Raw genomic sequence first — 14,579 nt, forward strand, 5'->3', positions numbered from 1 at the left:
TTCGTTACCACAGTTACCACATAAGCATGTACATTTGAGTTTAATTAACATCTGATTTAAGCAAGCAGTTTGCACAATGCTAACTAGTGAGGTATAAGCTTCCATTACTTGTTAACTACATTAGCCTCTTACCTCCAGTGCAAAACTAAAGAAGCAAACTTTAGAAGGAAAAAAGCAAGTGCAGAGAAAAGTGAAAAAACAGAAGCACATCAGGGAGATAAGGAGGACAGAGGAGGGATGAGAATAAGGAAGCGACGTGTATTAATGACGAGTAGCTAGAGGAAGGTATAGATATATAGGAGTCAGAAAGAAGTATGTCCTGCACAAAACAAGGGGAACAGACTGAGGAAGGAGTGTGGGGGACAGAGAAGGGGCTTGTGGGAGGTTATACAAACATAAAGAGTCACATTCCTCATTGAAGATCAATAGATTAGATAAGAGCTGGCCATTGATTCATATTCCTAAATCCTAATGTATCTTTCCCCTAAGCTGACAGGGACGGGACAAGAAGGCCACAGATGAGCAGCAGATGTCTAGAATATCCCGGTCTTTTCAACCCCAGCTCAGTGATGTAAATGTTTTCAGCACTGCAGCGTTTTTAGCTCTTTGTACTTTGTCAGAATACGTCAGCTTATGACATCTGTGAGTGATCCATTATTATACTGTATGGCATACAGTAATCTAGTGATGCCTGTAGTCATGTTTTTGAGTTATGGTGCATCTGTTCAGAATCAAACAGGAAAACACTGGAGGGGAAAGAAACTGCAGCGTGCTGTGAACTGCTTTCTAGTTTAATGATCACACTTGTGACTCACGCTGTAAAAACTGAGCCAATTTGGCTTGTCCTTCTTGTTTTTATGGTTTTCCTGGTTACATAGATCACCTATTAAGCTTTCTTATAACTAAAGGGTTAGACTGCAACTTAACCCTTGAGCCATAACTACATTATCTCAATATACTTTTAGATTATTTTCATTTAACACTTTTTAATACACCCCCTACATATGCTTCTTTTTCTCCCCACAGAATTCGGGCTGCATGATATATTGTTTGTTAAAGTGGAATTCCCCTGATTTTTCAAAATGTATGCATTAAATTAAATCTGTAAAATGTAAACAAAGGCATTCAGAGTGGTTTGATGTGAAATGTTTCTTTCTAGAGAAAATTGCAGAGTCAGAATTGTTCACGGTGGTGGTGATAGGAACCAGACATCCTAACCAATTTAAGACTCGAAACATCATAAATTGGTTATAAGTATGTTGCCTGAAGCCAGAGGCATGGATTAAAATGTATGTTTTTAAATATATCAAAGGCAGAGAGGTACATCCAGGGAAAACAACAATGCCCTGCATGTGGCTTTTTTAGGATTATCACTATTTTACCATTATCAACATATAAAAATTTAGAAGAGGTGTAGATTTACTGGTTGTTTTGGATAATGAATAAAATGGCTAAAGTTGAGTTGTAGACATTGTAACCCCCGGCTCCAATCACCACCATTATCAAGAAGACTGAGCCAGTAAATTTCTCTATAATGCACCATTTCACATCAGACCACTCTAAATGACTCTGTATACACCTGAACAATTGAATCATGCAGGCACAATTCCCCTTTAATGCTTCTCACGATATTGACCTGGGCAATACTGATATCACAGAAAGCTGCAACATGCAAATGAGCTCTTTAACCCATCACAATGTTTTTACTGTGTGCCGTGAACATCTTGACCAGACGGGTTTCTGTGGGTGTTTCGATGAATCAAGGCATTCTTAATTTCCAAGAAAAGTATTGGACCAAATTACTTTGGTCAAAATAACACAGGCTAATCTGTAACCACATCACATTCCTGCTTTACCAATGTGTTTTTTTAATTTTGCACGGCCTGCTCTAATCTTGATATGTATCAAACAATTACAATACTAGTGTATTGTCCATATCATGCAGCCCTACATAGAATAATAGACAGAAAAAAAGCAGAGCTGCACAGCTCACCTTGTAGGCTGCTGAGGGTAAGGTGGGCCGACGGCCTCTGTGTCACAAATTTAGACCCTGTTGTGTTGTAAGTGCGAGGCATGGTTCTTGCTTCTGGGGAGGACAGAGTAAAATCAGTGCAGAATTCAAACACATCAGCCAAAACCAAAGTGATATAACAGGATGTCAAATAACAATTTTCAATACATCCAAACCAGCAGGTTCACTAGGGGTGGAGGCCCAAATATCAATATTTCATTATTTAATTATTAATACTTTTCATTTATATTAAGCCCACTAGTGGGAATAATAGGACACCATTGTTTCTTAAACTCTGCTCAAGTTGGATTAGTTTTACTAGAGGAGGTCTGATAATGTAATATGTGCGTATTTGACGTTCACGTCAGCATTATGCAGCGTTATGTGCCACACTTCCGAACAATAACAACAAGATGTGCAGCTAAATGGCATACAGACTAACATTAGGCTAGTAAAGTGGGTTCACTCAACTGACCAAATGCCACCCAGCAAGACAGAAAATGCATTGCCTTGCGAGAGGTACTTTCAAGATATTACATTTTCCTTATCCTTGTAATTTGGCCATCGCCAAAAATGTTGTGGATTTCAGTAATCTCGTCATGAAGGTGTGGATTAAGGAATTGGTTCGAATCAAGCTCCATTTTATTTTTTGTTATTACAATACTGTCAATTTGAACAGGACTGTTACTACTGAGGGGAGTCAGAGTTTGTTGAATTATAGAAAGTAATTTGCTCCAGAATGTTTACTTAGCATACTTGTAAAAACTACAGGCACTTCAGTTTCGTAGTGGATTTAAATCATGGATATCATCAGTAATCACCATTACAATTACAGAACCTCCCCAAGTAAAACAAATCCAGCTCAATTATGGCTTAAGTCTAGAAGACGGTGCTTATGAAGTCTTTTTTTCTTGGTGGTGAGACCAAGGTTTCTGTCACTGGTGCTATCAGTAGCAATGGTTGGATAATGTAGTGAATAACACAATCACTCCACATATGGTTTGATTCCCACAGCTGCAATATGCCAGTTAGAGTCTGTGGGCAAAAGTACTCTAAATAGGAACATCTGCGAAATGTGTAAATATATAGAGGAAGTCTTTTATGTTGTTTTGTCTACTTTGCTTTTGCTTCAGTGAGATAACATAGTAAAAACTAAAAACAAAGTTTTCTTTTGGAGCTAAATTTGCCATAACAAGTAATAAATCACAATATAACTCTATATGTCACATCACAAAAATACCACTAAGAACAATGTGCAATATTTTTTCTCTACCATGTGCAATATTAGTATGTTTTATGTCTGTCTATGCTGTCTAGCATGTCCATGTGGAGTTGCCTTTTATGGTATATTTATGTATATTTTGCACATTGGAGTTGGAGAAACGCAATCTCGTTCAGCTGTGCCCTGCTTGTTGTATAGTCTGAATGACAATAAAGTTCACTTTGACACTTTGACTTTGACAAAACTTAGCAGATCAACAATCTCTAAAAACTGGAGTAGAAGCATACTGTGGCTTTAGTATCATTAGTGTCATCGTAGGGTCTCTAGTGATTCCCACCGCTAATAATCACACGCAGCAGTCTGGTACTCACCTTGTAATGTGTGTTTGGAGATGATATTCTCTGTGACCTGTGACAGACATAAAAATATCCTGTTAGTACCAAATGACTCATCAGATTCTTGGTAATCATAAACTGTCTGAAGACATGTTATCTGCTCTTATTGAGTTTCCTTTCTGACAGATGGCTTTATGTAACCTAATACAATATGTTTCAGTTTCCTGCGTGCCTTTTCACCCTCCCTCACTTTCTGCCTCATGTCTCTCACACATGCTCCATTACTGCATACACTTGTGCTTTATCTTAAGTTATCCAACAAGTAGGACTCCATTTTAGTGTCCATTAGACGGCAGAAATAGGACTCCCTTTTTTCCCTTTCCACGTATGACATTTGTGTGGTACCAAAAACAGCCTCAACTCTTTTTTTTCCCTGACTATCCAGCCTCTCTTTAATCCTTATAATTAAACAGACTATTATCATTATGGTGCTTTTAAAACTCATATGTGTAAATGACCTCTGTTCTGTTTGGCTCTCCTGTATTGTGCCTCATTCAGTAAGCAGTTCAGGCTGAAACACTTCTACTAACATCAGTGTGAATGACCAGGACTAAACTGCTGTAGGCTGAATAGGTGGATTTATGTAAATGTGTTTTTGTGATGTAACAAAACAGCTTAGTTTTCATATATGGACTGTATGGACTAAGGAGTGAACAGTACATTCTGAAACTTGAACACATCAAACTCTTTTACTTAAAGTGAGACTCTCTGTGACATGGACCCTTTAAAGACTCCACATTATTATGAGGTTCTTGGCAGCTGGCCTGGGGAAACTGGGGCCTGAGGTAGTTCAGAAAAGCTGGAAATACTTTTGGGGGGCTGCCTTGCTTGAGGGCAAATTTGCAGTAACCTGTGACTGCCATATTTAAACCAGTCACCCTCCACTATCCACTTCATTTGTCCCTGTCACACTGACCGGGATTTGAACCAGCAACCTTCTGCATAATGGGCTTTCTCCACTGCCTCGAGGCCTGTCCCAGGCTTAACTTTGTTCTAACCCTGCGCTGAAACACCAGATTAAAGCAATCAGAAGCTTAATGACTTTTTAAATATATAGTTGAATGGGAAATTTTACATTATTTTTAAACATAAATGTCCACTTTTGGTCATAAGCACAACTGAAATAAAAAAAAAAACAAAAAACAAAACGTGCATAACTTTTTGCAGTTGTCTGGAAATAAGCTTTTTGGAGTTATGCCGACCTTAATGCATGACGTAATGCTGTGAAACGTGTGTTTCTGAAACACACATGAATCTCAGTGTGCTGGTGTCAGATGTCCAGTCCTGACCACGCACACAATGGTGGGAAAACAAAAGAGGAGTGCGACTTGAAAAGCAACATTCAAAAACACAACACAAGAGCTAAAGAATTTCTTCAGCGCCTAATCAGATTTCAAGAAGTTACTAAGTAGCTTGACATAGTTTAGTGAAGCAACTCCTCCAAGCTGGATTAGAAACTGCTTTTCTTCCCCTTTCAGTCCACAAGATGAAGCACATTAATTAAAGAGTCACAACTAACCACAGCTGCCATGATTTCTTCATTAAACTTGAATAAAAAATGACTAAAATGTACAATGTTGATAAATTAGCAATGATTATTAGACAATTTGCATGGTGATAATTCACACTGATCTCTGTTACACACTGAAACGGACCCTGGCGAACCTCGTATCTCCATTTTTGTCATTTTTCAGTTTTTGACATAATTTGAAAATACCTGTTGTTCATTACACTGTGTGTAAATTTCATGATGAATGGACCAAAAGAAATGACCAATATCACTTTGAAAAAAGTCTGATTCCATTGACTTACATATATATATATATATAGATAGATATATATATATATATAGATAGATATATAGATAGATAGATCTGGAGCAAGAGTAGAGCTTGATTTTCTCCTCTCTCTCAAAGATGAAAGCTTTGAGTGCTGTTTATCTGATGGTGACCGTTTTGCTGGTCTACCAGGTCTTGCACGGCTGTTGGGAGTCAAATTTTCCCTACATATTTTAATAGTTTTTTTAACTCCAGTTTTGGAAGCTCCTATTTTTCACTCTTTATCCTTTGACTTTTCCCTTCCTTATGTGTGGATTATCTTATATATATAATCTCTTCAGAAATATCTCCTGAAAAATAAATAGCTTGTAATTAATGGCTGTTTTGACTGGAAATGAAATAAATGAAGTGTCGTTTCCGACTTTTGCACAGCACTCTAGCTAACAACATGACATGATACAATGTGAGTGATTTTTTACAGGGTTTTTTTCTCTGATATCCAATCAAGCATTTTCTATTGATACAGGCCTGATACTGATACCTGGTATTGGATTGGTGCCATCTCTACATGAAGTATTTTGGAATCTTTGAAAGTACATGCATGATTTGTTCAGTTACGTTGATTTTTATTAGTCGGCCACACTTGATTAATCATCAAATTAATCGGTAGATTTCTCATTTACTAATATAATCAATAGTGGCAGCCCTACAAAAGCTGCAAGTATAAGCTCATACATCATACTACAGCGACTGTAGTTTCCATTTCTTTTCAACTCCTGCTCACTGGTATAAATATTTTCAAGGCTGCAGCATTTTTAGCTCTTTGTACTTCGGCAGAATGCACTAGTTCATGATGATCGTTATTATACTGTACGCTATATAGTCATTTTCAGATGCTCCATAGTGATGTCTTTGAGTTATGGAGCATCTGTTCACTACTGTAAACGAAGGTTCCACTGGATATATAGAAAGCAAGTAGATAGGCTTAATGTAAACATTTTTTATTCTGTTCTATTTCTAAGTGAGTTTGATTAAATGAATGCAATTTCCCTTAAGCAAAGTTTAATATCAGTCCTTCTTTATGGCTCCGTTCTTTTCTTATCTGTTTATATTCCCTCTTCCAGATGCAGAACTCCCCCCTCTTCCAACTTTTTTCTCCTTTTCCTTCGTCTAGCCTTCAGCCCGCTGCGCGAGTCAGCTACGGAGACTCTGTTGATATTGGCGCTTTGCGGCCTCTCCATTCATCAGACTTGAGAGCGCCCACGCACTCTCTAATGTGACATAATCTTTCGGAGACAACAGGACAGACGGAGGACTGACCCATGCTTTCCTTTCTGCAGCCTAACTGCAGTCCTGCATGGCTGGAGTCCAGTATAGCTAGGAGACGTCCCTACTTTGAAGGAATACTCCAGTGCTTTTCAACCTAATCTATCTGCCACAACTGTGGCATACGTTTAATTATTATGGACGTTTGATGCATTTCCATGTGCTTCGAAAAGAACAAGCGTTTAAACAAAACACATAATTTGGTAGAACACTTTGAACCCTTCAGTCAAAGTTATTTGTAAACTGAGCTGTAAATCTGTATAATTTGTTCTTTCAAAAAGGAATTAGTTTTCCAGAGGGAAGAATTTATAGTAATTTCTTACCAGTGTAGTACTTTCACATAGTCCTACCTGATCACAAACTGGATATCAGAAAACCTTAGAGAATGTAACTGGAATAAGTTTATTGTTGCTCCAGTGTTCCAAAGTTGGATAAAACTTCATAAGAACAGCTTTGATAAGACATTCTCTCATTTCTCTGTCATCCCAAGACCTGTTAGAGGTTTTGAGCTAGAAGGGGGAACGTTTGAGAACGAACAAGTTGGCTTGATAGTTGCTAACATATAGGCCGTTTCTACAGCATCCCAGGTAATTGCTAAGATGTTTCTAGGCTTCTTTGTTATCCTGAGTGGTATTAGAAATGATTCTTTAATTTCCTATGGGAAAAAATCATATTTGAATGAACACTGTATGAAAACTATATACGCTTTATGATCTTGCAAAGTTTTGTGGTTCTAACTCAAAAGCTTTGTGTAAAACGCAGCAGTGTGTAAAACACTGATGGCTTGATGGCTGTTTTTCAATGACACTACCATTGCATTGTGTCTGTGTCAAAATACTGTGGTACATATCACGAAAAATGGCTTTAAATATCATCATTTTTTGCCATATTGCCCACCCCTGAGAGAACATATGACATTAAGTAATGTAGTACAGACAGAATTAATGTACTGTAGTACAAATTCTCAGATAAAATAAAGTGAAGAAATGTTTTAAAATTGTTGTTACTTACAGAGTCAAAACAGGAACCGAAACAGAACTGAATCGTATCGGCACTGAACCAAATCCTATTGGATCAGTAGCGAATCAAGTGGTGAATTGTTACTCGTTTAACTGTACAAACTATGTATCAAGATGTGTACCATATCATCTGGAAAAGGGAGATTCACTGCCTCATGTTATATGTATTTATTATATATAATCACAGCATTCAGCGACTACCCCTTAGCTTTCATTATAATTGGGTTCTGAATTAATAGGTTTTCAGTTGTTTTCTACGTACAAAGAAACAACTCAAAATTATTGCCTGTAAGAATAATCAGCATGAGTATACTGAAGGAGATGCCAGTGAAAAATGCTGGAGTACTCATTTAACACCTACTGAAGCCGGAGCAGGAAAAAAACAAAACAGTGCTGGACTCTGAACAAACACTAAGAAAGCTTGGCTCCCCTGATGTAATTTATTTCTACTGACTCAGCACCAATTTCACAAATGGTACTGATAAAGACTGTTATAAAAAATAAGAATAACAATACACTATTAGTGTACTGCAGCCAATCAGATCAAAGATCACACCAATCTAACGACGCTTTTTTAACTGCACCGATGTCACATGTCGTGTGTGTGTGCGACAACACGAGGGGGAGAGATACAGAGATAGTGTGCGTCTATGGGGCTGTACTGTCTTTTACTATTGAGTTTAACTTCCTTAAAAACATGATATAAGTGTTCAAGGTTCCCCCCTTTTGGATAGCTTCCCAAATTATTTCATAGTGTTATATTACATCATGTAAATCACCCAGTCCATTGAATAATCGCTCCTTTCTCTACGTCTTAATACTCCCAGCTTTTCCGAATGGCAAGGCTCTCTGTGCTATATATCTGTACTGTCTTGGTTTAGACTCAAGGGACTTTGTTAAGCACCTCTTAGTTCAGGTTTTGTGGAGCCGGATTGAGTCCAGCCTTAGAGGAAATTACACAGACAACGGGGATTCACCAACTCCTTTTTTTGGTCTACAAGTAGGCTAAATCTGTGCGTGTGTGTGTGTGTGTGTGTGTGTGTGTGTAGGTGGAAACAGCCCTTACTGACAGACACACAGGCTCCAAAGCATGAAGGCAGTAGTCAGAACTATAAATGTGCCCCAGCAATAACAGTAAACAAATTCAGCATTAAACCTTTCACCCCAAAGTGAGAAAGAGCAAATAAGAAAGAGACAGTGAGACAGAGGATGCATTTCTTCTTCATTACAGGGAGTAGAAACAAGAGGAGGACACACAAAGACACTTGTATTTGTACTTTGTCAGCACATGGGGTTATACATGTTCCTATGTATTACATACAGTACAGTGACCAATCCAGGACCATTCCTCAGTTATTTAAACTCCAGTCAAAATGGCCATTAAAGTTCATTTTTCAGGAGAGATTTCTGAGAACATAGACGTAACATTAGACCTGAATAAGGAAGAGGGAAGTCAACAGAATATAGGTGAAAAAAAAAGTTAAAAGAGTTAAAAAAAAGATAAAGAGAAAATGTGACTGCTAAAAAAACACGCAAGACCTGATAGACCACAAAAACTCTCACCATCAGATAAACAGTACTTTTATCTTAAAGAGAGGAGAAAATCAAGATCTGAAAAAATCCATGTGTCTGTCCATCCTTCCACCGTAAAAGACAACTCAACACTATGAGTCTGAAAGGATGTGTAGCTGTTAAGAGGCTGTTACTGAGAAAAGGGAATAGAAAGAAAAGAACATTTGCTGAAAAAGTTGCTGGTGTTCTCAAAAACAGTGGACTGACCACCCCAGAGACCAGACCTCAACATCAGTGAATGTGTTTGAGACGACTTCTATTATAAGAAGCAGAAAAGCAACCAACTCCTAAGACTGAACTTTAGAAAAACATCCCTGCAGATTTCTTTCACAAAAAGAATGGAATCTTTAATAAAGGTAACAGATACATACTAAACACTGAGTATTTTATATGACATTTAGTTAAACATGTTTTCTGTGTTTTTCCCTGAAAGTGAAAAGTGACCTAATGGCCATTTTGACTGAAAATAGAATAAATCAAGGTTGGTTTCTGACTTTTGCACAGTACTGTATGTAAGTATCTATATGTGTATTATATATACATACGAACTTATATGTAATAATAATATGTCCCATATGTATGTTATATGCACCTAAGTATCTATACATTGTAAGAATTATTACATAACATTAAGTCTAACTCTGAACCTAAATCTTACCTAAACCACAATTTAATTATTTTGTCCTTCACTTTTAAACAATGAAACATGTAGCTTTCATTAAAAGCACTTTTACTGGAGCATTTTGTTGGTTCTGACATGACGACTTGCGCCTGTATTCCTACAAAGTCAGAACATTTTTGTCTTACAATGTACAAAAACAAACACAGGCACACAGCATTGAGAAAACTATTAGCCTCTACCCCGACTGAGTCCAGCAGATACAGCAATCCAATACTTTAATATGAGAGTGGTTGGAGGTTGGAGCCAGAGCTTTTTCTGTTGTACTAAACCTTCTCCACAGTGTTTTATGCCTCAAGGAAGGACATTAATAAGTAACTGCTGCTGTGCTTTAAGAAGATGTTCAACAAGTCAACGATAAATGTCAATAAATAAACCGACAGACTTTGCACTGTAGGATGAACCCACACACTGGTAGATCTGAGATGGATACCACGTACACACCGCACAAACACACGCACAGAAGCACATGAGCAGCACACACACACATTCTTACACTACACACTAACAGAGATTAAAGGAGCTTGTACTCCACATCCTTCTTTCTCACACATGCATGCTTGAGTGTACACATATTGTGTGTGTGTTTGGGTCGATGCAGTTTCCTGGCATTCTTGGCTGCAAGCTGAGGCCCATTCCTCCGTCCTCTGTTTCACTTCAGCAGAGGCAGTCCAGTGCTGCTCTCACGTTGGACGCTGGGTATCAACCATGCTTTTTTAAATAGTCTTCCATCCTACAGTTAAAGAGCACAGCATTCACCATGCTCTCCTCATCATCCTACAGTTAAAGAGCACAGCTCTCCTCATTAGGGACAGCCTAGGGCGTAATATGTCTGATTCTGATGTTTACTGTAAAAATGTCAATACAGAAAGGGAGGAGTGGAGAAAATTGAATGGACCCCCTTTGCTCCTCATACCCATGACAGTCACTCTGATGCAGTGCAGACAGAGAGCAAAGTGTAGCATCCTTTTGAGGTTTGTTAATTAATTACTTCACTCATTATTTCATTCCACTGTATATCTTTGCTGTTTTAGTAAAAGTTTGTACCTCTGAAATGGTGACTATATTTGAAAAAATGTTCTTAACTTTCATGTATGTTAATGTAAAATGTCATTTTTACTACTTATATGGGCCATTTTGGGTGGAAATTTCACCCTAGAGACTGCATATCAGAATCAGTGGGTATCAGTATCAAGCTAATATCAGTAGAAAATGCTGGACAGGATTTCAGTGGGAAAAACAAGGAATGCTATTGTTGGTATGCTATATTTCTTCTTGTACAGTAAGTAGTTTGAATATGACAGCCTACTTTTAGATGTTCAAATTCAAAGTTAGTTTATTTTAAACCTTACAAGATTTTTTAGAATAAAAAAGTACCATTTTCACTGCACAGCAACGCAACCTCGAATATAACGTATTAATGTGTATTTCATTCAAAAAGACAGGTTGAAAATTGGAATTAGACTTAGATATATGCATTATATGCCGTAGTCACCAGTTAGTTCCACTAACTAGTCTCTCTTTTCTTTGTATAGTCTTTCAGACCACTGTCAGCTGAATATTTTTGCTTGGCAAAATATTCTGAATTAGTTTAACATCTTTTCAACACAATTTTAAGGCATCATCATATAATTTTATTGTAACTTTAATAGACTTTATAAGACTGTGGGAACCCTGCCTTACTGGATACTGGACCAGGTTCAGTATCAGTATTGATATCTGAAAAGAAAAAGTGTATGGTGTCATCTCTAGTTTACACAATGTAAAGGGCAGCTGTAGTTTCAAAAAACTGGAGAAAAATGTAATCATGAGGTTTTAATTTGACTATATGTAGTCCTGAAACTGATTATATTAGTAACAAAGAGTGTAAAAAATAACACATTGTGTCTTTTAATAATATCAGTATTGAGATACTTTCTTCGGTATTACTTTGTACCGTGTAGTCTGTAAATCGGTGGTTTCGCCCGTCTCTTCTCCTCATCTGCTGCCTACTCAGTTTTTCCCTTTAACTTGTGGTTATTTGACTTTTCAACAGTTAATGAGGAGCGTTAAAGATGTGAGTTTGTCTTCGGTCTTGGCAGTACAGAAAATTGTATGGTGGCTTCTATGTCTTTAGAACTGTCTTAAATCTCTCTCTCTCTCTCTCTCTCTCTGTCTCTCTCTCTCTCGCTCGCTCTCTCTCTCAGAAGGTCACTGTAGTGGGTTGGTGAAATCTGACTCTAAGTAATACCAGCTCCGAGCGCTCTGCACATTTTTGGCAGGAGGTGAGCCATCGCGCACTCCGCAACGGAGCAACACGAGAACGCCAGCCGGCCCGGGCTCCATCACTTTATTAACTTCTGCTCTTTTTTTTCCTTCTTTATCCCTTTTTTCTCCCTACTTCTAACTTTTATGCCCCCCACTCGCGTTCTCTCTTTCTCTCAAGCATCTCTTTTGTTTACGTTACCAGGCCTCATGCACATTCTCCCTCATTGTGAGTTCATTTCTTTCCCTTCATCTTCTGAAACAAAGAAAGGAAAAAAATATCCCTCTTTTTCTCTCTCTATAATAAATACATTTTGTCTGCCCCACCACATCATTCTAACATAGCAGCCTGTGAGGCACAGAGACACAAAGAATAATGTTTGGAGGACACAGAGAGATTTGGTTTGTGTTTGTGCTGGAATCTTGTGGCCATTTTTGAGCATTACTTAGATCTAACGGTGATGATATGCTATTGTTATCGTGATAGAGTATGACACAATATGCTTTTACAGTTATATCATGGGTATTGTCAGTAATGCTAGGCCTGTCGCGACCATCACTATATATACAATTGTGACTCACAATTGAATTGTTCTTCTTTTGTTCATTATATTTAACTATTGCAATGCAAGTATGCAGATATTGTATGTGAGTAAAAGCCTAAAAAGGCCAAATTGGCTGATTAGCTTTTTTGCAACCTAGCTGGGACTTACTAGCTTCCAACTGAGAACAGAAACAGCCCGAGCTCAAATAAACAAAAATTCCTCACCATTGCCCTCAAAAGGTATTATAGCATCAAATCTTTTTTAGCTTTTTGTAAGTTTTGTTGTGTCTCAACAAATGCATTTATTTTTATTCACATGCATTTGCCTCAACTCATCTGATAAAAATGTACTTAATTGACTTTCTGTTTGTTACAACAACATATGAAAGCTAAAAACTGTGAAAAATGACTGCAATCATCTCAAATAATTGCAATCAAGTGATTATGTAATAATTGTGACCGGCCTAAGTAAAAAAAAATTTATACCATAAAAAAGAAATTTATACCAATTATAAAGAGCCTGTAAATAAACCTGTTTTATTTTTAGATTTGCTGAATTTAAAGAAAATAATTTTACTTATAAACCTCATACAAACTAAATATCACAATAACATCTGCAAGTATCATGATTTTAATTTTTCCCAACTCTTAATTGTATCATAAATAAGAGATCATTTGTGGTATTTTGGTTTTATATCTTTGGTGGTGCTGCAGTGCTGCTTCTGAGTTGGTTACGCCTGAGGACGGAATGCTTGCACTCTGATTTAATGAGTCATTAGGTGAATCCGAGATGGACGTGGGACTGCGACGGGGGGACAAAAAGTCCCATTGAGTGGGGAGGGAAATTGAGCCTGGATTTAGGGATTTTCGGAGGGCTTTGGCAGCTCCTCCTCTGCCCCCGCTCTCTTTCAGGTGGAGTTATTGCATATGATATTTACTGGCGCAGGAATGCTGATGTTATCTCGGGTCCAGCCGCGCTGCAATTTGCCTCGCTCCTTGCTGTCCTGTATCTAAGACTGCTCACTTCCACTGGCCTATCACTGCCCCTGCTTGTGTAAGTCTCCACAGACAGAGGCGTCTGTTAAACGAATAAACTGTGAACCAAACTCTCTCTGGATATGACTTTGGCTGACCAAATCTGATCTCTCTCTCTCTGCCTTGGCCTTACATCAAAGCCCACTGAAGGCCACGGTAAGCAACAGAGTAACAATGGACCAGGCCACGGTGTGTTTATGTGTGTGTGTCTGTGTGTGCGTACTTGTGTGTGCTGGGTCCAAGGGACGTTAGAACAACATCTCCATGCTGCCCCCAGACCCCTGTACAGTCTCCAGCCAGCTATAGTTAGCAATATGTAAGAGCGAGATAGCTTTTTTTTTCAGTCATTCTTCAGTAATAACTACCAGGTGTACTGGCATTCTCAACATTCTGAATGCTTACGCTTAATAAACTACTCTCTCTCTCTTTGTCTCTATCTCTCTTTGTCCCTCACTTGTTTCTCTCTTTCTCTCACTATCTCCCTCTTTGTCCCTTACTTGTTTTCTTTCCCTTTCACTCTTTTTTCTCTCCTTCTCTCTGTCTCTCACTCTCCCTCTCTCCCTCACTTGTTCTTTCTCTATTTCTACCTCCCTCAAGTTCTCTATCTCCCCCCACTTGTTCTCTCATTCTCTCACTCACTCTTTGTCCCTTACTTGTTTTCTCTCTCTCTAACTCTTCTCTTTCTCTTACTCTCTGTTGCTTGTTCCCCCTTTCTCTCCCTCCTCTCTTTCTCCCTCACTTGTTGGCTTTCTCT

General features: G+C 38.1%; 1 protein-coding gene across 2 annotated transcripts in view; it reads right to left on the reverse strand.

Annotated features, from left to right (window-relative positions):
- Window positions 1–14,579, reverse strand: part of tnfsf10l (TNF superfamily member 10, like) — a 28,425-nt gene that overhangs the window by 1,705 nt on the left and 12,141 nt on the right. The window contains exons 3-4 of one of the 2 annotated variants that reach the window (XM_036597189.1): window positions 3,605–3,641; window positions 1,994–2,083 (exon numbers count right to left, since the gene is read on the reverse strand). In XM_036597189.1, coding sequence (XP_036453082.1) covers window positions 1,994–2,083; window positions 3,605–3,641 — 127 coding nt within the window. Of the gene's footprint in view, window positions 1–1,993; window positions 2,087–3,604; window positions 3,642–14,579 lie in introns of both variants that reach the window. The other variant, XM_036597188.1, reaches the window with a different exon arrangement.

The sequence above is a fragment of the Colossoma macropomum genome, unplaced genomic scaffold, assembly GCF_904425465.1.
Source record: "Colossoma macropomum unplaced genomic scaffold, Colossoma_macropomum, whole genome shotgun sequence".
Lineage (NCBI taxonomy): Eukaryota > Metazoa > Chordata > Actinopteri > Characiformes > Serrasalmidae > Colossoma > Colossoma macropomum.